We start from the raw sequence: 24745 nt of genomic DNA, 5'->3' as shown, positions 1-24745 counted from the left end.
CTCGACCTGGCAGGCGTTTTGTTTATTTGCCTTTGGCTCCGCTGCCGGCGAAGGCGACTGACCGAATCGGCGGGAGTGGAGTGGACTGGACTGGATATAGCGTATACGGCGTATAGAGCGGTGGATCCCACTGGCAAGTGGATGGTGGAAAGTGGGAAGTTCTATGGCTGCAGCTGCCAACTGCTCGTATACGTAATTTTATGGCCAAGGCTTCGGTTTGTTCGCTGGCGGCTCAGCCATTGTTATTGTTTATAAGGCAGGCGGGCAGCAGACCGCTGGTAGTCTAAAAACGATTTAAGTTCCCCCGCTCCCACTCCATTCACACACCAATTAGACAGACAGCCTAGAAAGCACACAGGGAAAAAATGTCATATCATATGACAGGCATTTTAATAACATGCAAATATCTGGAAAGAAATGTTTAGATTTTTCCAAAGATTCTACACCCAAAGTCGTGATAGTGTACTTGTTTTCCAAGTGATCGAAAAAGTATAATACTTTTCTAAAGAAAACAAATTCAACAGCACTTTTGTCTTGATTTTAAGAACGTTTCTTCTTGAATAAGTAAGAAGACGAAATCTCAAATTGAGAACATTTGATCCTGGTTTTTTCCGTTCTTCATTTTTCAGGCTATATAAGCAACAAAAGAAAATTTTAAGAAAGTTGATATAGGATTAAAAGGCTAAACAAGACACTCCAGTTTTGGTGGCATATTTCCCACTGTGTAGGTGGTCTCCTCATCTATTTATACTTGTCTGCATGTGTGACCATGACGCATGGCACTTTATTCTCCCATTTTCGCTGTCGTCGCGTCAAGTCCAATGGCTTTCTTCCGCTTGATAAGATAGGAAGACAGTCTACGGTTACGGGGAAGACGGGGTCTACGTACCGGTAACCCATATAAATATAGACGAGCGTAATTTAATAACGAGGCTAGATAATTACCAGCTTTGCCATTATTTATAGTTCACACTTGTAGAAGATATAATGGGAATGCATGCACTTGCTTGGGGAATGCTTAATGAGTGATTTGCCAAGATTATGGGATGCCAGAGAATTTGGAATGCCAACTAATTGGGTGAGATGCCGCGAGATGGGAATGCCAGTGATTTCTAGTTGGGTTTATTGAAATACTATGAGCACACAAATTACGGAAATGATTTCAGACTTTATTTTCGAAGAATAATATTCAATTTTAGAACTTTACTCAGCAGTTTGAAATGTTCTTACAATTTTGGGTAATAACAAGTGCCCAATCAGTTTGATTACACTTGATAAAGAACTTTGATTTCAACAGAGGATGTTTGTGTATTTATAGCCCTATTAAAGAGTTATCAATCATTTGTTTGTATCTTGATGCCATTGTAGTCATACTTTAAGAGCAAATCTTATTTCTATCATCGGAAGGATTATAAGACAATTGGTTTAATATGCTTGTGGCCAAGAGTTTGGTCTGCCAAAAAAAGACAAAAAGCAGCAACAAGTTGCGAAAAAATGACAAACTGTGAGTAGGAAGCAGCCACATAGAAGACTTTATAGTATGGATAGGTTGGCAAATATAAAAACCCACACCAGTGTTGTTCTGTTGCCAAAAAGAAAATCGGAAAAGTGTAGAAAATGTGCTAAACGACAACAGGGAAAATAATTTCATTCGCGTACAAAAACAAGCCGCAAAATGAGCGACAAGCCAGAAAAAGAGCGGAGCAACAAATTGCTCTGCAATTTATTTTTATACGAAACGAAACAGACAAACGCCAATACAAATAGCAGTGTGTATATATGCAGCTGAGGTTTGCCCCCTATATGTTTGTGCCTGTGTTTGTTTATTTATAGATACGTTGGCGAGAGAGTCGATCGAGCATTTCTCTCAGTGCGGCAGTTATCAGCCGAAAGCACATTTATAACCACAAAGGAACACACATACGCCCCATTGGCAAAAGGCAGAAACGGTCGAAACGGCCGAAACGGCAGCGAAAACAGCTCAAATCAAATAATGTGGGGCCAGGCCAAAACAGTTTGAGGCAAAACGCTCGCTCGCGATGACACAATAGCAAAATAGTGGCGCTGGCGAAGGAATTTTGCGCTAATATCAAGCATACGCAACGTGGTGCGCGGTCGACCAGCTATAAATAAAGAATCGTTCTTTTGTGCCATTTTTTAAGTGCGCAAAACCAAATAATTTCGAAAACAGTGCCATAAGTGAAGTGAAGTTAATACGCAAAATGTCGAGTGATGAGTAATTATAAATAGAAGCCATTAAGTATTGTGGGAAAATCAAAAACAAAGTTATAAACAGCAAACACCGAGGAATAAGTTTAATCAAAGTTCTGTGGAAAGTTTGGTACAACCAGCAGCTGCACAACGGGTCAACGTTTGAGGGAAATCGGCGTTAAGCGACGCAGCAATATGATCTATATAGATGATTCAGAGCCGGAAGGTGGTAAGTCTACAAACTGCTGCAAATTCAAAAAAAACTCAGATAGCAGTCAACGCTGCGTATGCGTGTTGTGTATCACCGGTGATAAGGGTGTCGTTTTCGACGGTTATCTATACAGAAATACAGCCCTGATAAATGTAATTATTGTTTTTCCCTTGCCAAAGATTAAGCCAATAACTCTTTCCATTGCCTTTCTCTGAAAATCCCCCCAAAGCCAAATTGCAAATAGACAAATCAAATCAACACAAATCTATGGCTTAGCAGCTGTTTTCGACCCTCTTTTTCCCTTTTGGCCATTGAAGTTATCAGCAGTTAACTACGCTTTAATAAAGGGCCAAAACAATAAACATTTTCGGCCCATGATACTGATGCCGATGCAAAACATTAACTTTTATGCACAGATAAAAATCAAGCGAATGGATCTGGCGAAATCCAGCTGTGAATGGTGGAAACAAATGCTTAAACGATTTAGAGCCGCATCCCGGGGGCAGTGGGCTTTTAAAAATACATGAATTTCAATAAAATACGGCCATGACGGTTGCAAGTGCGGAAAAGTGCGGAAAAGTGGGGGCGTGCCCAAAACAGAAAAACACAAAAAAGGGGCCCAGATAAGGCGCACTGTGATCAGGAAACATTTGCGACGCCGTTTCCATTGTCAGAAACAATAAATTTCAGGCATAAAACAAAAGAGGGCCAAATACTATATATATATATTCCCTTTTTTCTGCATTAAAGCTGAAATGAAAGCCAAAGGGAAGAGCAGACGATGAGGGATAAATGTCACACCCGATGAGCGTTGGAAAACTGTGGTAACTGTATCCACAGTGGTTTAGGCAGCCAAAGACAAAAACCCCGGCTTTCAAAGGGAAAAGGAAGTGTCAAGTAGTTGGGCCAGCCGGAAATGGGTTCGGGGGTGAAATCCTCGTAGCATGAAAAATGTCGAGCGTCGGGCAATTCCAAAAATGAAAAGAACCCGGAACGGGGAAAAAGAAAAGCTTCGACAAGAACGCGTAACACGAGGAGACATGGGGGACAAACCCCACAGAGCCTCCTGATTTAGTGCCATCCAATCCGCAAGAAAAAAGGGTTTCACGTCTCGTTTTGCCAGCCTGTTTGCCCAGGCACTTTCCTACCAAATTGGCAAATAACAACAAACGGAAATACTTGCGTCTACCTGTGGCAAAGGTGGCAACCTGACCGATTGGCCAACCTTTTTCTGGTGTGCAGATGGGTATACGAGTATCTTGAGTTTGTCTCAGCTGAATTATGTGCTAATGGCGCATAAGCTGATTTCTCAATTTCCTTTCCCCAGTTTGTCTGGCCAATTAAGGCTAATCTTTCGGGGAAAAAAGACACTTTAACCGGAGAGGAAATGAAAAAATCATTTGCAGCGGAAATTGCCAAACCGCAGGGAAAACCAAACACTGGGTTTTTTATAAAAAATATTTTTATGTTTTTCTACGCGTTGTTTACATAAACTCTAGTCAAATAAATCAAACAAGCAGTTGCCATTATATATTTTAAATGTAGTTCGTTTTTATACATATTTCAGCTCATGTTGTTTGCTCTGAAGGCAGCGAAAGCACGCCGATATTGTGTAAATATTTAAACAAGAAATCTGCATAAAATGCTGGCCATCGCCTGATTGTGGCGTCATTAGATGAAGGAAATATACATATTTCTGTATGAAGAACATTTCTGCTGCAAACAGTGAAGATTTGGATAGAAGAAATGAAAAATATACTTCTATTGATAAATAATGGGGCTATATTCCATTTAAATCTAGTTCTTTTTTATATTTTTTTTCAGATTTATTAAAGAGTCTGTTTAATATTTTGAATATGAGGTTTATTTCGGCAATGTCTTTAAAGGATTTATGATGGCTAATTAAATTTTATGTAGTATTCCTTTTTGCATAAACAAATCACAAACGTGTTTCTGAATTGCTTAAATTTGACATTAATGAGACGTTCATTGTAGGCAGGACTCTCGGTGGGTGGAAATCATTTCTCATTTCTTTTTTACGCCGCTGCTAACCGAAAATATTCAAAAATAAATCTGTATTTCGCTTTGGATTTTTCGTACTGCGCTGCCAAGGTGAATGTAAAGCAAACAGGCTGGCAAACCCGAAAGAATCTCTCACTGGCCGTCTTGAAAGTTACTCGCGAATCCGTCCGATTTTCCCCCAGAGAGACGGACATATACGTATATATAGATCTAGTTGCTTATATATAATTGAGATAAATTTATTTTACGTCGCATTTCATGTTGAAGGTCGTTCGTTGATATTCACTTCAGTTGACGTTGCGAATTCCTCGACTCTGCCTCATCGCGGGGTCTCTGTACTCTACTCTCTGCACTCGTGCTCTTCAATGGGATTTGGCCAGAATTTGATCATTTATCTGGTTGTCAAGTAATTATGTAAATATTTCACGTTTCCTGATTTCTTCTGCCCCAGCTATATCTTACAGATACTTTGTTGAACATTATGTTTCGCTGTGCTCTTGGCCTGTTACCAAAATTTCAGAATTTATGTTTGCCCGACTGAAAGGGAATATTTATTAACCCGTCTGGGCGAAGCCGAATTAAAAGACATTTAATTTGCATATATCTGGGGACTATAACAGTCTATAGAATCTTTAATACAGTCCCAAGGCAGTTCGGCAAAAATAGGCGAACGGATTGCGAAAAGGGAGTAGCTTAAAATGTATTTTGTTTTGGAGACCATGTCCGAAATCCATTTTTATGCCCGCCTCCTGCCTGCAATGTTGTTTAAATTTTTAATGCCAAAGTATCTCCGGCAGTTTGCCTGGGGCACAGCTGCAGGTGGAATGGCAGTATTAAAAATGCAGACAGGGGCGTAGAGTGCATATATGCATGGACGTACGAGTTTGTCTGATTATAACGCATACGCCATGTGGTGCAGATGCAAGAATGGCTGTTTGCTGTTCTCCATTCGGCAATGCCGCATGCTAAACAAATTAAAATTGCAATTTAATGTATTGGCAGACAGACAGCCAGGAAGCCCTGTTAAGATTGCATTTGCCAAATGCAAACCAAACAAACAATGTCGAATGGAGGGGCTATCTGCTTGTTGCAACTCAATTTGCATGTAGACACTTCGCGCCCCAAAATGACAAACGGAAATTTCCATAATGCCAAACAGTTTCGCCCCAGAACGGAACCACAATCGAAAACAACCCGAATGCCGAATTCCAACTGCAAATGTTATTCGGGCTAAGGACCCTGCTCGCATCCACAACCAGCGAAAATAATCAGAATTATGTAAATACTCTCTCGGTGCCCCGAAAACCGAAAATCGTATGTTTTTATTTATTAGCAACCTTGCATTCCGCCTTTGCATGTCATGCAGGTCATTTCATTTGCATTCCACGTAGTCAACATCATTTTCGTTTTGTAATTTCCCATGTTGCTGATTTATGGGGCGCAACTGCATTCCACCAGGACGTTCATTATATAGCCAACTCGTCACAATATCTCATATCCCCGGCTAATCAAATGTTGGAATTCATTTTATTGCGTATGCGTATCATGGCTCTTTAGTTTTCGTCATGTTTTCACAATGTTACGGAATAACGCTGGATGATTTTCATACTTAATTGACGACCAGCTACTGGTATTTAAAACGCTATAACTCGCAAAATCCCATCCAATATCCGCGTATCTGCCAGTAATCGCCTTTATGTGGCCAAACAGATCGTTAATTCAGAGCGCTTTTCGCATTCCGACAGAAATTAAATTAAAGGCCATAAACAGTAACGGCCAAGAGTAATGCGCTGGTTAGCTGCAACCGAGATACAAATACTCCATCTGCGAGTACGAGTATCTTTAGTCGCCCTGGAACCCATGTACTGATGAGGCACTTTGCAAGCTGTCTTGTCAATCGTCGTCCTTTGGGGAGTGACTGAAATGCAATTGCAACATGGCTTAGCCATTTGCTAGGATAATTTGTGAATGAGGTTGAGGTTAAATAATGTTCTAAATGCTCTAACTTATACTTACTTAAACAAATGTTTAATTAAAATTTGTAATTTTTGGTAAACCTAAAACAGAGTTGTAAGGTATATTATTACTTCAGCCATATCAAACAGCTTTTGTGTTTTTAGTTATCTTATCTGAAATTAAGTTGTTAAAGACAAGGTAAATACTCACGTGAAAGGTTTCTCTTTGTTTCAAATGGGTACTTTCCCCAATAAAACTATCATAATATTCCATTTTAATCCTTTCATGGCCATATGACACTTGCTTAAATTTTGAATAAGAGAATTGATTCATTTATAAAAGTCTTGGCAAGTCAGACAAAAAAGGATAATTTATGTAATAAATCGTAAATTTAGTCATAAATTGAGTCAGTTATTAAAAATAAGCAAGTGTCGTACCCCTAAGAAAAGTCCAGTTGGCAGAGAAATCTCAAGCACTTTATCGCTAGTTTAAACCATAAAAATGGTACTTTAATCGACTGCCGGACACGTCATTGGCTGCCGGTCACTGAATATTTGAGGACTCGCAGCGAGCGTATTGTATAAATAACCTCAACACCATTAAATTGTCAAACGTGCCACAGAGGGTGTCTATCTTCCCTGCATTTCCCCGTGCATCTGTGTGCGTGTTTGTGGGTGCTGGTGTGAGTGTGGGTGTTTGAGTGTGTGGGCTGTGCCCACGTAGCTAGCAAGTGCAAACTTTATTTAGAGATGTCAAACTGTCGCTCAGCCAGGACACAGATACAAGTGCAGATACAACTACAGATACAGATACATTGTACAGGAGCAGGTCCGTTGCCTTTGCAGTTCTACGTGTCAGCACATTGAGGATGTGCAAAAAGGGGTACACAGAGAAAAATGGATATCACATACAGATTAAACCAACTAAAGAACTATTTTCGGAGCAAAATGGAGTATCCCATAGCATAAAAACATTTGAATTACTACCTAGAAAAAGTCTTTCTTAATATATTGTGAATCTACAGAATTCGCGTCTACGTAAAGGGCAATGCTGGAATGAGTTTATTGATATAACACATGTATAAAATGAATACCCGGTTGATTTATATCAGTGCACAAGTGAGGAGTCCTCGATGGACAGTCGGGCAGTAAATAAAGCGTTAAATTTTAACAAATTGTTGGCAGGAGCGCGTGCGAACATGCACCATGTGGCCGTCATTGAATCGATGACCTTTCAATTACCTCGCTGTTCTTCCCGATTCCGATCCCGCCCGGTTCCGATCCAAACCGACCCGATTCGCACTAAAAACCTGCATCTTGATTAATTGTTTTGTTTGTTGCGCGTTAATTGATTTATCTTGCTGATGCCGCAACTAATTCACAGAGCTGGCAAATTATTTATCGGCAGGCACACGCCCCCTGTAAAGTTATACATACGTAGTATTTTCAGACATTTGCAAGCGGCACTTCCACTTCCGGTTGGCATGGCGGCATTTTTAGCCCGCCTGTGCACTCTGCAATTTACAGTTGTTATTCAATTATGCCCCCAAACAAATGCCATTCGATTTGAGTGCAAATATGTGTTCGCACACTGCTCGGCGCATCTATATCTGCAATTCGCCCCTTGGGTTTTGCGAAGCAGCCGCACACTTCGCTCTCCGTCTTTGATTTATGCGACCATTGGCCTACACACACTCGCAGCCAGAAAAATATATAGAAAATATATCTATGGCTGGGCGAATATATCTCATACAATGGCCGCCTCTTCCCGCTTCTTACAATTCATTTGTTTTGGCAGCTGTTTTGGCCAAGTTTTAAAGTATTTGCGGTTAAGGGATTACATTTGCGGCTGTAAATTCCTTAAATTCAACGCGAATTTCCAAACATTTTTGAAATTCCCCGCGGAAAACTGGAACCCCAGCTGCTGCAAGTGACAGCGGCGTTGGCTTTTGTGTTGCACTCGTAAATTAATACACTTTGAACCCCGTGCCATCGAGAGCTGATAATTAACTAAGCACTAGTCGCTCACTAACCGCCATCAGCATCGGCCATGGATAGCCAGTCCATTGACAAAATTTCCAGGATTTTACGGTAACGACTGCAGGTGATGCCGTGCACCCGCCGACCCACAATTTTCACCTGCCGCGGAAAGCCATATCTGGTTTATGACAGCTGGGGGCATAGTTATAGTAACTGGTCGGTATATATTACTTTTGACGATCTTCGGTGTACCTAAAATATACATTGTTGGTTGAGTATCTAAGGGAAAGTATCTATAAAATAGATCTAAATTACAAAATAGGTTTAGTGGATAGCGAAGGTTTGAACCATCCGTTTGGTACTCAATCTTTAGAAATACCACACATCTTAAATAAAGTATCTGAAGTAGAACTATAAAATATTTATTATACCTAATATTATACCCTTAATATTTTATTTCAAAATGTATTTAATGTAAAATGAATTTAATAACAATAAAGATGGTATCAATAAATATATTTATAGAGTATATACTTATCTATATATAGATGTAACAAATATTTTTTTTTTTTGTTTTACAAAATGGATCACCTAGTATTTTGGCTACAAGTGTGCTTGCCCCATTCAGGAGGCAAATGGAAAGTGGCACAGGAGCAGGAACAGGGGCAGCCAGTCATTTATGGGCGCTGGCACGAGGTGTCTGCGGTTGCCTCACGCCGCTCATTAAATTAATTAAACGCCGAGCTGCGGCTGCCAGCGAATATGCATCGGCTTCTTTTCCTGTCTGAGACATTCGCACAGCTTAGCAATCTAACAGTTTTGAATTTTCATCGCGCGGCCCGCTCTTTTGATGCCATTTCGCTGCAGACTGGGTAGAAAGTTTTAATGAGTTCATTGCGGTGTGCATCGTTAGTCTGGCTTGAAATTGTTTTGCATTTAGAAGCGGCTGTTGCTGCAGCATTTCCCCTATTTTCCCCTATTTTCCCCGATTTCCCCAGTGGCACCAGCTCCTGATGACAGGGCAGAAAAAAGGCAGAAAGGGACCTTCTACTCCAGGACTGTGTTTATCTTTGCCGTAGTCTGCACTGGTCTCCCTGCGATGTCCTTTGGCCCATTGTTGAACTTCGGAATTGCCTTGAAATTGCTGTGCTCACATCGATCAATTAGCAGGCATTTTCTGCGGGGACAGCAGTTTTCGGAGAAGGGGCACTTTTAAATTTAGCACTGCTGCAGTGCCCTTAAAGCATTTTCCCGCCGCTCAACTTTCGGTGATTAAAACGAAAACAGAATGGAAAATTCCTCGAATGGCGGCGTTGATTATAAGCGCGAAAAGCTCACCCATACAGCTGGCCGGAGATTATGTGTGTGTGCCCACAAAAGCCGGCGTAATGAATGTGTAAAGGGATAGCCAAAGAGGGTGGGTAAAAAAAGGGGAAAACCCCTCGGAAAACCCCTCGGAAAACCCCTCGAAAAAGCGCCACAAAGCGGTTCAAGAAGTGCCAGTGGGTAGCATCGTCACACGCGGCGTTTGTTCGAGGCGACCAATATTTTGGAATAACTCGCTTGGTCTTCAGCTCGCAAATGACTAAATTAAATGCGAAATAAGCTGAAATGAAAATTCCAATTGGATGAGACTGCTAATGGGATAAAAAAGGGAGAACGACACATGCATACAAATTTCTAATGCTAATTTCATTGTCACAAAGCTGCTGAGAAGCAGAGAAAATTAAATGAAATAAAATAAAATTGCATCGCCAGGCAAATTGGCAGCGCGAAGGAGCCAAAAGTGACATCCCATTTCGTCAGAGACTTTGGCATAAATTTTGAATGGCAATTGCCCAATTAAAGTGAGCCGCAAAAGTGTGCAGCACAAAGTGGAAATTCGCGCGAGTGAAAGCAGGGGAAAGTGTGGAAATCCTTTGCACTGCATTAGAGCGGAGAGCTTTACGGCGGCCAAGATACGCTCAAGGTCCCCACACAGCCACACACCCACACTGATTATTACTTTTCATTTTTCCGTAACGATTTTCATTTTTCCCCCGCTTTTTGCACATGCAAAAAAAAAGAAATGGAAAAATAACAGGAGGCACTGGGCGTTGTCGCAGCGGATTTACGCTTGGCGTGCGGGTAAAAAATGATGAAGATGAATTGCCATCGTTGAGATACTGCCGAAACATTCGATATAGATATGCACGAGGATTAATATGAGTATTGTGTGTATATGTGCATAATATGTAGGCATAATAAATGGATACATGGTATTGATTTGTCCCCTGTCATCTGGTTAAAATCGTTTGTTTAAAAGAACAACCAATCGGGTTTAAATCCATCACTTGTCATTTATCATTTATTAAATTCGTTAGCGGCGAACATTTAGCGACTCTAACGTGTCCACTCGATTGAGAGAAATAAATTGTGTGGCAGAGTGTCTAATCAGATGGGAACTGACAAGGATCATTGGGTTCGGGACTTTTAAGTGAAGGTTAAGAACTTTTACTTACAGATATATCTTTAACAGCTATTCAGGCGTGTTTTTAAAACCTTTTTGCATAGGAAATCAAAGGATTATACTTCTTATAAAACAATAATAAATAAACAAATCGAAATATAAAAGGAAATGACAAGGATCATTGAGTTCGGGATTTTTAAATAAAGGTTAAGAACTTGTACTTCCAGATATATCTTGAACTGCTATTCAGGCATGTTCTTAAAACCTTTAGGCATATGAAATCAAAAGATTCTTTCAGAATTATAATAAATAATCAACCTAGTCTAATGGTATTTTGAAATCACCCACCAGGTGTTGACTAATCTTTCAAAGCCTGCATATGCCTTTCGGATTAGCCGTTGCATTATAGCCAGACTGACAATAAGTGTGAATACTCTTTAGCCCCCTCATTTTCCTTTGCATTTATGCATGACCATTTGATAAAGACGATGTGTGGGCTTGTGTGGGGGAAGTCCCTGTAATAACCAATTTGAAATGGCACCGTAGTCACAGACGAGGCAAAGTTCTGGCATTTTTTAATTCAGCCACCACACACTTTCAGCCAGGCTCTGCCATTCCATTCCAATCCCATTCCACTCACATTCCTTCCACGGTATTTCCCAGGCACTTAGGCTGATTAAAATGCACAGACATCCCACAGCATCGTCATCAGCAACAACAATAACCAGGAAAATACCTACCTGCACATTTGCAACTGTTTTCGCCATCGACGTCATCAACTATGGAAAATTCGCAGCCTGGTTGAAAATGAAAAGAAAATCTACCATAGAACGTAACGAGCTCTGAATCCAAATCAAAGTTTGGCAAATAACACATTTATTTCAGTTTAATTTTTGCGAAAAACTACCATGTATTTTATTTCTAGCAAAATTAAGAGATTAATTGTTTGTTCTGAATAGTTTTATTTGGAATATATTTATGTGGAGATCTCAAATTACATGCTTTTCCTAATGAGTTTGAATGTTTTCTTTGTATCCAAACTCAAATCCCTTGTTTGGTGATGCAAAACTTTGCATTTAATATCATATTTTCTTTGAATAATAAGAATTTAATATGAAATAATACTGATAAGCTCTTTAAAGGGCCACTGAAATCATGGCTGTGTTGAAATCAAATTAAAGGCTTAAAGTTACTGGGTAAAAAGCAACATTTGCCTATGCAGAAGACAAAAGTTGAGTTCAAAGTTCATCATGGGAGTCTAAAATCCTCTTTGCTCTGAATTAAGCAAGTGATTTAACTCGGCAAACAAACAGCATAATGCGGGCTTCCTGGCAGCATAAAGTGTATTACTTATAGTATATGCATTTCACCGTCTGGCCTTGCCATTAAATGCTCGGCATACTTGTGCGGATTGCTTTGGTCGCGTAAAAAAGTGTTATTAAAAGCGAATATAAACAATGAGGAAGTGCCTGCAAGACTCTCAGGATTGCGAAACTTTGGTTTATACATATATATTAAAATGCCGACGTCTGGCTTCTGGTTATTTTTTCCCAGCTTTTCCTTTTGTGGCCACGTAATGTGTGGCACATTGACATCCATCGTTTGATGTGCAACAGTTTTCATTTGTTTTTTGCTGTGGATACAACACATTTTCCACTGCTAAACTCACGTGCCCTTAAATTGTGTTATTAAAAAAAAATTTCATTAAGCACATTACACAATTTTTATGACAACGACAAATTGCAGCCTCAAATCGATAAGCGGAAAAGTCGGGGGAAAACATTTTCCTCTTCCGCCGAGGACTTGGTTCGTTTGGATTTTATTTTTTAATCTGAAAGTCAAGGCAATCCTGGCAACAGTTGCCGAAATGAGCAGGGGGCGGGTTATCCTGCCAGGTCCTTGACGACCCAAGGAGCAAAGGCAAATCAAAGAAAAATTTGCTGATTTTCATATCAGAAAAAATTGCCATCGTTGGCACAAAAAATCGTTCTCCATTTGCATCAGCCGCTTCAATGCCCCACTCTATTGAATGGGATGTGCAAATATAGTATAGTATCTGCGACTCCCGCCCAGCCATTTTTATTGATATTGTGCATAAATTAGCTTTATAAAGTTTGAATTGAATTTGCAGCGAGTTGCACTTTTGAACGCAACCCACACATTGACCCGAGTGGGCGAAAGAGACGGCGAGATGGGGAGTGAAAGAGAGAGGGATTGAGATGAATATAGACGTCGAAAAAAGTGGTACTTCAGAATAAGTGATGTCTGACACGGAATTCAAACTTCAGACGAAAGCTATTTAACAGCCAAAAGAGATGATGAATGAAATATCATTATTATCCATTGGATAACTATTGGCAGACATGGGGAAATTATAAGTAGCTGATTAACGCAATTATCTGAATTGGCTTCTTGCAATAAAGAACAGATTATAAAGATTATAGTTTGTTGTTATCTTCCTTATAAATTATTCATAAAAATTGTTTTTGTTTGTTGTATTTTTTTAATAAATAATTCATTATCTTTCTAAATCACTTGAGATCTTATATGTACATAAAACAAGTAAATTCCAACAATAGCGTATAAACAGTTTTTAAATACTTATAAAAAACAGGAAATAAACTACATAAAAAGTTTCATCCATAAGTACATTGTACATATATATTCAAATCAGATTACTCCGTGCATCAATATTTTTTCCCCCGCTTCCCTGCCAACGAACCGTGTATTATATCCACATCTTGCCGCTTAATGGAACTAAAATTGATTTACGAAAACACTTCAAACGGCTCAAGTCCAATTTCGATTGCATTTGGTTTGTGCATTGGGGTCGTCAGCCCACCAGCCACCAACCACCGCCCCTCGAGGCCACGCCCACCGTCTAGCCGGCGTAAAGCATATGGGCATATCCCGACCCCTTAACCCCTTAACCCTCTACCGCCCAAGTCCCTGGGTTTCCTCTTTGGATAAGCGGTGCAGTGCAAATGCCAAGCAGAGTCGATATAAATTCATTTATTCATGAGCTCGAACCAGGAAATGAATGGGAGCTACCTGCCGCCCACTCACATGCATTTGTGAGTATGAATATGAGTACACCCAACAAAAAATGCGGGTCCTCAATGGGTTATTATCTTGTTATACTCACCTTTGAACAGGTTTTATATGTAATTTTTCGATGGTACCAATGGTTCAGAGGTTATACATGTTTTTTAAAGTCAGGCGAAAGTTTTTCATTAATAATATAATGATATTCCCTACAGGTAAAACAATTTGTAAGGTATTAAAAATCATTCAACATTCCTTAAAATAAAAATACAAATTAACTGAACTTTAAAGTATTCCAAATCATCATCATTTTCTTTAAAAGTCTCTTACATAACTATATTTTTTCAAGTTTAAAAGGGACTGTGAGTGAACGTTTGTGCATAATGCATGCCCGTCTGCGCTCATGCTGAAATTATATGAGCGATGGAATATCTCGAATCTCGTCGCCTGTTTTCGATTCCACTCTTGTGTCTTTTGAATTATGAGTTATGGGGCAGCCGAGAAGTTGGCAACTTTTAAGCAGAACGTCCATTCAATGGAGGGGCCCTCTTCAATTTTATTCTCTAATGCAAGTGTTTGGGCGCTCTTGCCGAAACTTAAATTGTGCGCATTATTGGCAGAGTGCACTCAACTGCACTCACACATGCACTCACTCACTCAGACGCTGCATGAATTTGCGCCAAAAACCGTTTAAACAAGATATGGCCAAGGAGGGGGCGTGGCCGAAAGGGAGGCGTCAAGACTCGGCAGTCGCAGAAAATGCATGCCCACGTATGTACATACATATATGTGTGTACAAGTGCCTCGCTGCACACAAATAGCAAAGAAAACGCTCTCACAGCCTCCATTTCTATTCACAGTAGACGCTCAACTTTCACTTTGAATTTGCCAAGTTTGTGCCACTCCCACACACACACACCACCCCCCCCACCCCCTCTTTCCATACGGAAAAGTCTTTTCCTTTGCTTCGCCTTTGATTTTAAAGATTTATCGTGTTTTCCGTAGCATACTTATGTGCGCCATTTACATATTAATGGGACAGCTGCCACGCAGATGACATCAATTCATAGGCGCCTGCTAACAACTTAACCCCTTAAATGCCACCGTTAAGTGCAGCTGGAAAAAGTCAAGAAAATGTTGTACTAGAATGCGAGGTGTTGTATCTTCTTGTATCTCTTCGTATTTGATGTATTCGTGTAAAATTTAAAAATGTTTGGAGACAATGGCTATTTTTTTGAATCTTATAAAAAGTTTATTTCATTTATTAAACTTTCTTCTTGTAATTTTTTAAGAAGTAGTTAATTTTTCCTTTCTATAGGACCCAAAGCAAATACTTTTTAGTTCACTTCTAAAGCGGCTGCTATAATGATAAAATAGGTTTTATGTTTTATTTAAACTTTATTTCTAATATTATTTTTGTATTTTATTATTTGTTTATAACAAATAAAATTAGTTTGGGATTTTTAAAATACTGTAAGTAGTACATATATTAATATTTTTAAGGTAATTGCACCCCATTGACCATGAGTGGGTTAATTCCACAGACTGACTTGCTCAGCTTTTACCATGAACTTTTGGCAGATTATCAATAATTCCAATTGCAAATTTCCGAAAGCAACTGTTTCCATGCCTGCCACAAAATCTCTGGGGATTATTGTGGTCGAATGTCAAGTTGAAACTCTTTGTGCGTAATGGTAAAAACATGAAAAATATGAAAATATGAAAAACCGAGCACAGTTTGGCGACCACACGCAGACCCTTAGGAAACCCAACATCCACATACACATCCACATCCCATATTTGTCACAATATTCCCACTCGTCACTGTTGTTGTCCCCATTTCATATCGTTGCGTTGCACAAATTCAATTGAATCAAGTCATTTTTATTTGTTTGCCAACTCGTAGACATGCAACAACACACAATGGCCGACGAGAGCTACAACGAATCAAACTCTGAAAGGGTTTCCTCTGAATACAACGGACCAACTTGTGTGCAATATGTCCTGCGAAATATGTGACAAGCACAAACTGTTGTTGAGCAGTCGGTGGAGGACTGGGTCCCTAATAGCCGATATTAAATGCACTCCGAACTGGGCCCTGGACAATGGAAATGATTGAAATGCCATATTGCCATATTGCCGGAGGAGCACTCTCAACCATGTTGGGCAGTGTAGCTCGGGGGAGCACTTGTTATTCTTTATTTCTACGTCCAGGAACAGGAAATCTAATCAAATCACACAGCTGAGGTCTTAATCGTACCGAAACATTTCCGACAGTATAGTCCACCTATTTCTTGTCAATTTATGGCAGCCCTCTGATATGCTGATAAGGGAGTGCATTGGAATTAGGGGCTGATGAAATGGCAGAATGAAGCCAAGTACACTTGGCATTCAAGAAGTACTGAGGGGTGTACATATGTTTGCTTAGATATCAGTGCTCCGATGAGTGTACTGAAAATATATCTATTCTTTCTGAAGTAAAAACAGTAAGGTAAACAAGGGCTACCTGGAAATTCAGAAGAATTAGGTAAATAGGTAGGTAGGCCCTTTAACATAATGATAAGGCGATAAAGATCCTTTAAGTACAAGAGATAGTATAATAAATTTTAAAATTCATAATTCACAAAGTTATTATAATAATAATCATTAAAAGACATATTTTGTAAGGAAACGCTTTTCAAAAGTAAATAAAATAACCCATATATGTAGGTACTCCACCACAAAAAGTGGGGGGACAATACTAATTTGATGGAGAAAATGAAAAATACCTGTTCCATATTTCAATTACTAAACCATTTTATAGTCCCAACTTAACACCTTCCATTTCCTCTAATTTTACAGTTTTGGAACCGGCGTTTCCTATGCGCGATGTGACCATAAATCGCAACGTGGATGCCCATAAACTTTACGATGTGCTGGGCGAGGTGGGGCGGTGAGTATTCCAAGGGCTCTAATACTTCCCTGAGTAAGGAATCAATGATTAATCAATACTATCCCCCGTGCAGCGGAAAATTCGGGACGGTGTACAAGTGCAGGGACAAGGCGAATGGCCTTCAGCTGGCGGCCAAGTTTGTACCGATTCCAAAACGCGAGGACAAGCGGAATGTGGAGCGGGAGGTGGAGATTATGAATTCATTGCAGCATCACCTCATTATACAATTGTACGCGGCATACGAATATCAGAAAATGATGTGCGTCGTCCTGGAACTGTAAGGAAGATCTCAAGAGCCCCTATAAATGAATGTGTTGATTTTGCTTGTCCCTGTCTCGTGGGTGTGACTCCCTTTCCATATTTCTCTATGTATCTTTTATATATGCATGTATTTTTAGGGTGGTTTGTGTTTGGGGACCAAAACTTATAGAAATATATTAAAGTAATAACAATTTAAAGCCAAAGCTACTTTAAGTAAAATCAAAATTAAATTAAAATATTATTTTATTAATAGTAAAACCTCCGTAAAGAGTTTTGATCTCCAACCTCGGGTCACCCTAGTAAATACTTCTGTAGCCCTCTGTTCCACTATCCGATAAGTTTGTTGTCCCCTGTGTTGTTTGCCACATTGTTGCTGGGTACGGGGACACAATATCTTGCAATCAGTGGGAATGTGCATAAAATGCGATTTACACGTACGCACATTATCGTAAACTAGTAAACTTTTCTGCCACACCCAAACACAAAAGAAAAACCACTCACACAAAGTCAGAAAGAAAAGCCTTAAGCAACAGGTTTTCCCTTTGCACACACAGCAAGCATTTATAGAAATTTACAACAGCTTTTATTTGCCTCGCGAAAGTTTTTCGCAGACTCTTCGCTCGCAAATGAATGCTGACATGGGTTAAGGTTCTAATGGGCCATAAAAACGATTGAGGCAGGTGTTTCGGGCCCACTGATTAGTCGACGGCCTTGACCCACATTCACCGCCCAGTGGGGAAAACAAAGGGAAGACGAAACAATTCCGTTTTCATAGACCCAAAGACAAAGCCCCCGAAAGACTTTGTCAACTTAAATTAATTTCCAACAAAACAGGGAAACTGCAGTTTGGACAACTTGTGCTGTTGTTCTTGCCGCTCTGTTGTTCTTGTCGTTTTCCCCCAAGAAAAGTTAATTGTTGACTGGCATAGTTCTCCCTGGCATATTCATAACAGAATGTTCAACTATGGACAACATATTTTCCTGTTTTCCGAAGGAGAACAAAATTACTTGACGCACTTTTGCACTGAGATGAGCTGCAAGGAAAATTGTTTAACCATCCTGCCTTTCAAGTATATTAAGTTTCCATCGACGAAAAGCCACTCAAAGGAAGTTAACTGAAATGGCAAACTCAAACAAAGTGCTAGTGTTTTAACTGGATTTAAATGGCACAGCCATCATTTGGCCATAAATAGTTAAACACTTTGGCAATTGTTTTGCACATGCCAAGCGAAATGAAACTGTTTGGGCTAAAAGCTTCATTGGATTTCCTTAATTGAGAGGATTTACCTTTTGGTCTTTTTACCGAACACATTTTAATAAAACACAGTTTAAAGCGAATCTCATTTGTATAATGGATTTTCATAGGCAACTATTGATGTTAAAAGAACTCATATCAAATGCAGTTTTATGGCAACGTCATTTTCCCAATTAGAAAATATATTTCAGCCACCAGAATATGACAATTTGTTTTTTTATAAAATTCATAAAAGAAAATTTCTAAAATCTATACAAACAAATAACTGAAAACATTATATTTAAACATTTAAAATATTTCTGGGTGTGTATATCTTAGAATGATTTAACTATAGTTTATGGATTTTATTCCAGTATTTAGATCCCAATAGGAAAGTATATTTGACACACCAGAATTGTACAATTTTTTTTTATTAAATTCATTAAAGAACACTTATAAAATCTATACAAACATATACTTAGGTACATTATATTAAAACCTTTAAAATATCACTGTGTATATACTTTAGAATGTGTTAAGAATTGGTTGTGCATTGTTATTAAAGCATTTAGATCCCAAAAAGAAAGTACATTTAATATACCAGAATAATTTGCTTTTCCTCAAAACTTAGACACTTTATATCTAAATCTTTATGAAATTTCTGTGTGTGTATTTTTTATAACGTGTTAGGAGTTAGGTATTAATCCTTATTAGAGTATTAGAGTAAACTCTAATGGGAAAACCATAACTCTAATTTGATAGCTCGCAGTGTTAAAAGTGTAGTAGTCATATATATACATTCCATCAGATGGATAACAATATCCCATTTCAAATGTGAAATGCACAAAGATCCACATGCAATTTTAATTTACTCGATTCGGGGTGAAGTGCATCAACTAACAACCCCAAAAAACAGAGAAAAACTAATGCATTGCGGCTTTTCTCCTATTTTTTCGACATTTTTCATGAGCATCTGATGGGGGGAATGGATTGGGAGGGGTTTTTGTGTTGTGTTGTCGACATTCGAGGCAAATCTCGGATGACATTCATCCGAGTGTCTGAACATAATTCCCTCCGATTCCGATTCCAATTCCAATCGGCATGCTGTTAGTTGATGTCCGTCACTCGAGCGGATGGATGTTCATGGATTATCTGATTTTCGTGTTCTGGCCGAGCAATCGGTATCTCTTGTAAATAACATAACTAGTTTAAAGTGGGTTGTTTGTCAGGTAAGGTAACTAAAACGAAGCTAAAACCTTTGGTTAACGAGGAGGAGACACTAATTGAAAGGCGATAACTCTGCTAATGGTTTCTCTGCTTGGTTTTGCATGATTTGTTTGGTGTTATGTCTATGTTATGGCATTGCTTTTTGTTATTTAATACTTTTCATGTTTCCAATATAGTGAACATTTTTTTTTCACAGCATTGAAGGTGGCGAGCTTTTTGATCGAGTGGTGGACGATGAATTCGTCCTCACCGAAAGAGTCTGCCGGGTCTTTATTCGCCAGGTGTGTGAGGCCATGGCCTTTATCCATGGCAATGGCATAGTCCATCTGGATCTGAAGCCCGAAAACATTCTGGTACTCACACAAAAGGGCAATCGCATTAAGATCATTGACTTCGGACTAGCACGTAAATTTGATCCAGACAAGCGTCTCAGGGTAAGCTGTTCTTGATATAATCTACTTTAAATACAATTAACAATTTAATATTGACCAATATATTAGGTCCTCTTCGGCACACCAGAGTTTGTGGCGCCAGAAGTGGTTAACTTCGACTGCATATCCTATGGAACAGATATGTGGAGTGTCGGCGTTATATGCTATGTGCTGTAAGTTCAATATGAAATCTAATTAACTCTGTTAGAATTATAAAAATACCCCAAAGCAGTAGATTCTAACCAACTCAATATTTTCGAACCATTTATGCTGCGGCCCGAGCAATTAGAAATTTAATCAAGACCCGCACTCATATCTTGAGGGTAGGTCCTTGGGAGAAAACCAATTAAAAGTGTGTACCAGCTAAAAATGTGATAATCAAAGGGGGCGGTTGTGGTGGCATCTTCTCGCACTCCTTGGCGAATTTAATTTAGTTAATTAAGTGTTGGTTTTTGTGTTTTTATTTATTCTACTTGCGCTGCTTTTACTTTTCATGTTTATTGACTCTCCCACACCTCGGAAATTCACATCATCCCATATCCCATATGATGTGGTTGGAAACAGCATCTCAGGACTGTCGCCTTTCATGGGCGAGAACGACATTGAAACAATGTCAAATGTAACCATTGCGAAATACGATTTCGAGGATGAATGCTTTAATGGCATATCCCCCGAGTGTCTGGATTTCATAGCCAAGTTGCTGGCCAAGGACCTGAGGTGGGTGTTCCGGGTCCTCCCCTAATTAGAGTCTGGTTGCTAACCCACACCGTCTCCGGATTTCCATTTTCCCCAGCACCCGGATGACAGCCGCCGAGTGCATGAAGCACAAATGGCTCCAGCAGCGGCCATCCACCGCCGCCGCAGCCACGCCCATCACAAAGGCCGCCTCCATGGCGTCCAAGTCGCGCCTGAAGTCCGTGTCTCCGGTGACGGCTCCCTCGGAGTCCTCCGAGGACTCCTCGGCAACCATCGAGGACGAGGACGACGAGGATGCGGAGTCGCAGGCGGGGCAAGCGAAGCAGGAGGAGCTCCAGCAGGACGAGGAGCTGGCCAAGCTCTGCAGCGCCGCTGATCTGGAGGTGAGTAATGGGAACAGCAGACCTGTCAGGCAAACCAAGAATCAAAGGGGTGTCATGTTTCCAGAGATGTTGGTCTCACGGTAACATGTTTCGTATTTAAAGAGAAGGGTATTTTGTTATATATTTATGGTAACTTAACTTCGATTTTAGTGCTATAAATAACATTGGTTTAAATACCATTGGTCATAGGCCTTTACCTCTTCAAGTTTTATACCACCTCATTTGGTATTCTTTGGTCTATTTGATTCTTGCTCTAGCTGGAATAATTTTTAGACAATAGTTCAAAAAAATAGTTTTAGATTAAAAAGTTGGATGATTTTTAAATTATTATATATGTATGATGGTGATACCCTATTAAAAATGTTATCTTTTCCGAGGTGTTTAGACCTTTTCAAGATATATTTCCTAAGGCACTACCAAGTAGCTGTGTTACCCTTCGCATCCCTATTCCTTTCCAGAACAAGGAGCTGGATGCCACGAAGGACAACCTGAAGAACTTCATCGTGCGCTGGGAGACGCATCCGAACAGTCCGTACGTGTTCGACGTGGAGGGCAATGTGATAGCGCCGCTGGGCGAGAGCTACCCGAATCCCCGGAGGCCCCACGGCCAGGACAGCCTCTCCTCCTCTAGAGGTGAGTACGGATCCCAGCGACAGCGCGACCGACACGCCCTCATCCACGGCAAATGAGGCATCCGCATCGCATCTCCGACTGCATCCTGCGACCGGATCGACTTTGTATAATACACGATTAACTTGTCAAACTAATTGTTGTTCGTAACTTGAATGTGGACCAAGCTGGCTAGCCCCCTCTCTGTCCACATCTCTTTCCTTCTCTATCTCTCTTCTCTGTGTTAACCCCAACTCTTTGGTAATATCAATCCCACATTTCCGAACGGGGGAAGACCAGCTTGCCAACCAGAACTGTTGTTTATGTTTAAGTAACCCTAGCATTAAGCAATGTGACTGGCATCCTTGTAGCGGATGACCAGCCCTATTAACCACTTTGACACTGTGATAATGACAGCCATTGACAAAAACTAAGAAAACTACTGAAAAAATATATCCAAAATATAATTGAAACTCCAGCACAATGATACTTCTCCATAGTTTCTTCGAGGCGAGAAACCGAAATCCATTCCGCTCTTCCCCAATCCCACTTCCATTTCCATTTCCAATCCAAATCCTCCAGAATTACACCCATCCCCCACTTTAAGTCTAGATCGACACACATATGTACTCGTATAGCCACAGGTTCTGGTCTGCCAGCCAGGTAAGCCCAACATCCAGCTCAGAAAACCAATATCATCCTCAGAGAACGCAGTCAAATTTCAAAGTCAGTCTCATGTTCATTTGTGACTTGTCCGTCAGGGAGAATCGCTATATCGTATTAACCTTAAAGTGATTTCTTAAAAATCTATCTAAATTAGGAAGTAATAGGTATTCATAAGAAATTTCTCTTTCGAACTTACATTTTGAACTTCCTATGAATTTTTAGTAATGAGAAAACGTTCCTAAATTATAATTCAGAAATTAGGTTGGAGTATTATTATTTAGGAATTGAGCAAATAATTAAAACTGATCTTTACAAAATTGATAATCTTTTACAATATTGTACAAAACTTTTTTAAGACAGTTTTTAAATAGATGTTGCTATGGATTAACAAATAGCCTGTTTTCTGTAGAATATTATTAACCGTAACTCCATCTGTACATTTCTAAGTTCCTAAGAGCCATTTTACACAACTCTCTGAACTCATAAGCATGATCTTTCTGTGTGTAAATTACCATTTTATGTACACTAACCTGTCTGTAAACTACTTTCGGCAATAACCGCACAATCTCTATGTAGATAGGTAGATCTTTCGAAAAGTCTTTCTATAACTCTGATCTGTTTCCAGTTTGTTCGCCTTCACCCTGCGAATCGATTGACACCATGACGGATGACGAACGAGGCGAGGACGCCGATCTGCCGGAGGAGGATGAAGTCCGCAGTGCGGGCTTCGAGAGTCCCCACTCGGTGGCCACGCCCATCAACGAATCCCGGGAGAAGCTGTTCCCCACGGTGGCCACCTCCAGTCCGGGCACGCCCACGCCGCAGCACCTGTTCAACGAGAACTTCGACGAGTTCTCCGGCAGCCAATCCACTGCCCAGCAGCAGCGGAGTATGAAGAGCTATCTGCACACCTTCGACCGCAGGAACTCGGATACCACCTACCTCCTGGGTCGTCGGAGTTCCGGGGAGCGTGTGAACCTGGCGGAAGAGATCCGGAAGCTGTCCGATCACCTGCTGATGCTGGCCGAGATCAACACCAAGCTGGGGGATGCCAACAATAATGGCAGTAGCAGTAGTGGATCAGCTCCTAATCCTCCTGCTCCTGCTGCGGCTGCTGCTCCTCCAGCTGCTGCTCCTCCAGCTGCTGCTGCTCCTGCAGCTACTGCTACTCCTGCAGCTACTGCTGCTCCTTCTGGCAGTACCTCTAGCAAAACCTCCGAGATCAGCCAGGATGGCAATAGGTGGACCAGCAAAAGCACCTCCAGCAGCAGCTGGAATCGTCCCACGGCGAAGGGAGGACTCCTCAGCCAGGCCAGCAGCACTTCCCAGAGCCAAAGCAGCTACGATGATGGCCAGGGCAAGGCCAAGATCAGTTCGCTTTCCGTAAGACTTCAGCAGTCCATCGAGGAAACACCAAAGTTAAGCAATGGCAACAGCTCATCCAGCAAATCCGTGGTGCAGTCCCAGCGCTCATCCACGGTGCAAACGATGAGCAGTTCCAATGCCAAGAGCATCTCCAGCCAGCATGTACAAAGAACCAGCACCACCAGCTCCTCGAAGGTGTTCTCCAGCACCGCCAGCAGTACCGCCAGCACCAGCAACCAAATCTTCTCCAGCGCCAGCAACCCAATCTCCACCAGCTCCAGCCACGAATCGGCCAGCAGTCGTCGGGCCAAGTTCCGGATAAACCAAATGAGTCGGGATGTGCCCGTGGGACTGCCGGACACCCACCAAACCGTGAATCTGGAGGAGGCGGCCAACACCACCAAGGACTGCCTGCTGCATCTGCTGGAGAAGTACAACGAGACGCGCATCCGCAATCCCATGGGTCGTCACCAGAGCATCAGCGTCGACTGGCATGTCAGCGATAACCTGGAGTACCGCTCCATGAGCTCCATCAATGCCTTCTTCCAGCGGCACAACCACAACGGCGGTGGCCACAACGTCCGGCACATCCAGGCCCAGTTGGAGGAGAAAGCGGCGGGGAAGTAGGTGACCAGCTCCGGAGTCCACTGTATATATGCTTATATATATTTGTATGTAGAGATCAGATCAACTAAATGGAACCTAGGTAAAACCACAAAACGTCGAATGAAACAAATTAATATTTATGTAATGTAAGCAATAAATCAAATTAAATTATTGAATAAAATGGAAAATATAAATTTGTCTTGTGGATTTGGGTTTGGTAACAGGATACGGACATGGTTTTTTAAGAACTTCCCTTTAAATATAAAACAACCAATCGTGTTACTACCAACTAGAAAATCAAAAACAATTTATTGCAGAAAAACAAATATTAACTTATGAAATGTACAAAATTATTTTAATAAACTACAGCTACAGCTACAACCAAAGCAATGGATAGGAATAAATGTCAACAAACAAACATGTAAATGATTTTATGCAGGTGTTTTCGGTGTTTTTGTTTTT

The 24745-nt window shown here is 40.6% G+C and overlaps 1 protein-coding gene across 2 annotated transcripts; it reads left to right on the top strand.

The window, feature by feature from the left end:
• The first annotated feature begins 1927 nt into the window (after window positions 1-1927).
• Window positions 1928-24477, top strand: sqa (spaghetti-squash activator). 2 transcript variants are annotated; one of them, XM_017074367.4, is made up of 9 exons: window positions 1928-2440; window positions 16715-16805; window positions 16879-17082; window positions 19724-19961; window positions 20028-20131; window positions 20523-20675; window positions 20752-21037; window positions 21496-21670; window positions 22938-24477. In XM_017074367.4, the coding sequence occupies exons 1-9, from the start codon at window positions 2407-2409 to the stop codon at window positions 24302-24304; spliced, it is 2652 nt and encodes an 883-aa protein (XP_016929856.2). In that variant the 5' UTR covers window positions 1928-2406; the 3' UTR covers window positions 24305-24477. The 2 variants fall into 2 exon arrangements, with proteins under 2 accessions (XP_016929856.2, XP_070850771.1); XM_070994670.1 differs by lacking the exons at window positions 1928-2440; window positions 16715-16805; window positions 16879-17082; ... (3 more) ...; window positions 20752-21037; window positions 21496-21670 and adding an exon at window positions 21729-22309.
• The last annotated feature ends 268 nt before the right edge of the window (window positions 24478-24745 follow it).

This window comes from Drosophila suzukii, chromosome 2R (assembly GCF_043229965.1).
Source record: "Drosophila suzukii chromosome 2R, CBGP_Dsuzu_IsoJpt1.0, whole genome shotgun sequence".
Classification (NCBI taxonomy): Eukaryota; Metazoa; Arthropoda; class Insecta; order Diptera; family Drosophilidae; genus Drosophila; species Drosophila suzukii.
This window is presented reverse-complemented; position numbering and strand designations above follow the sequence as displayed.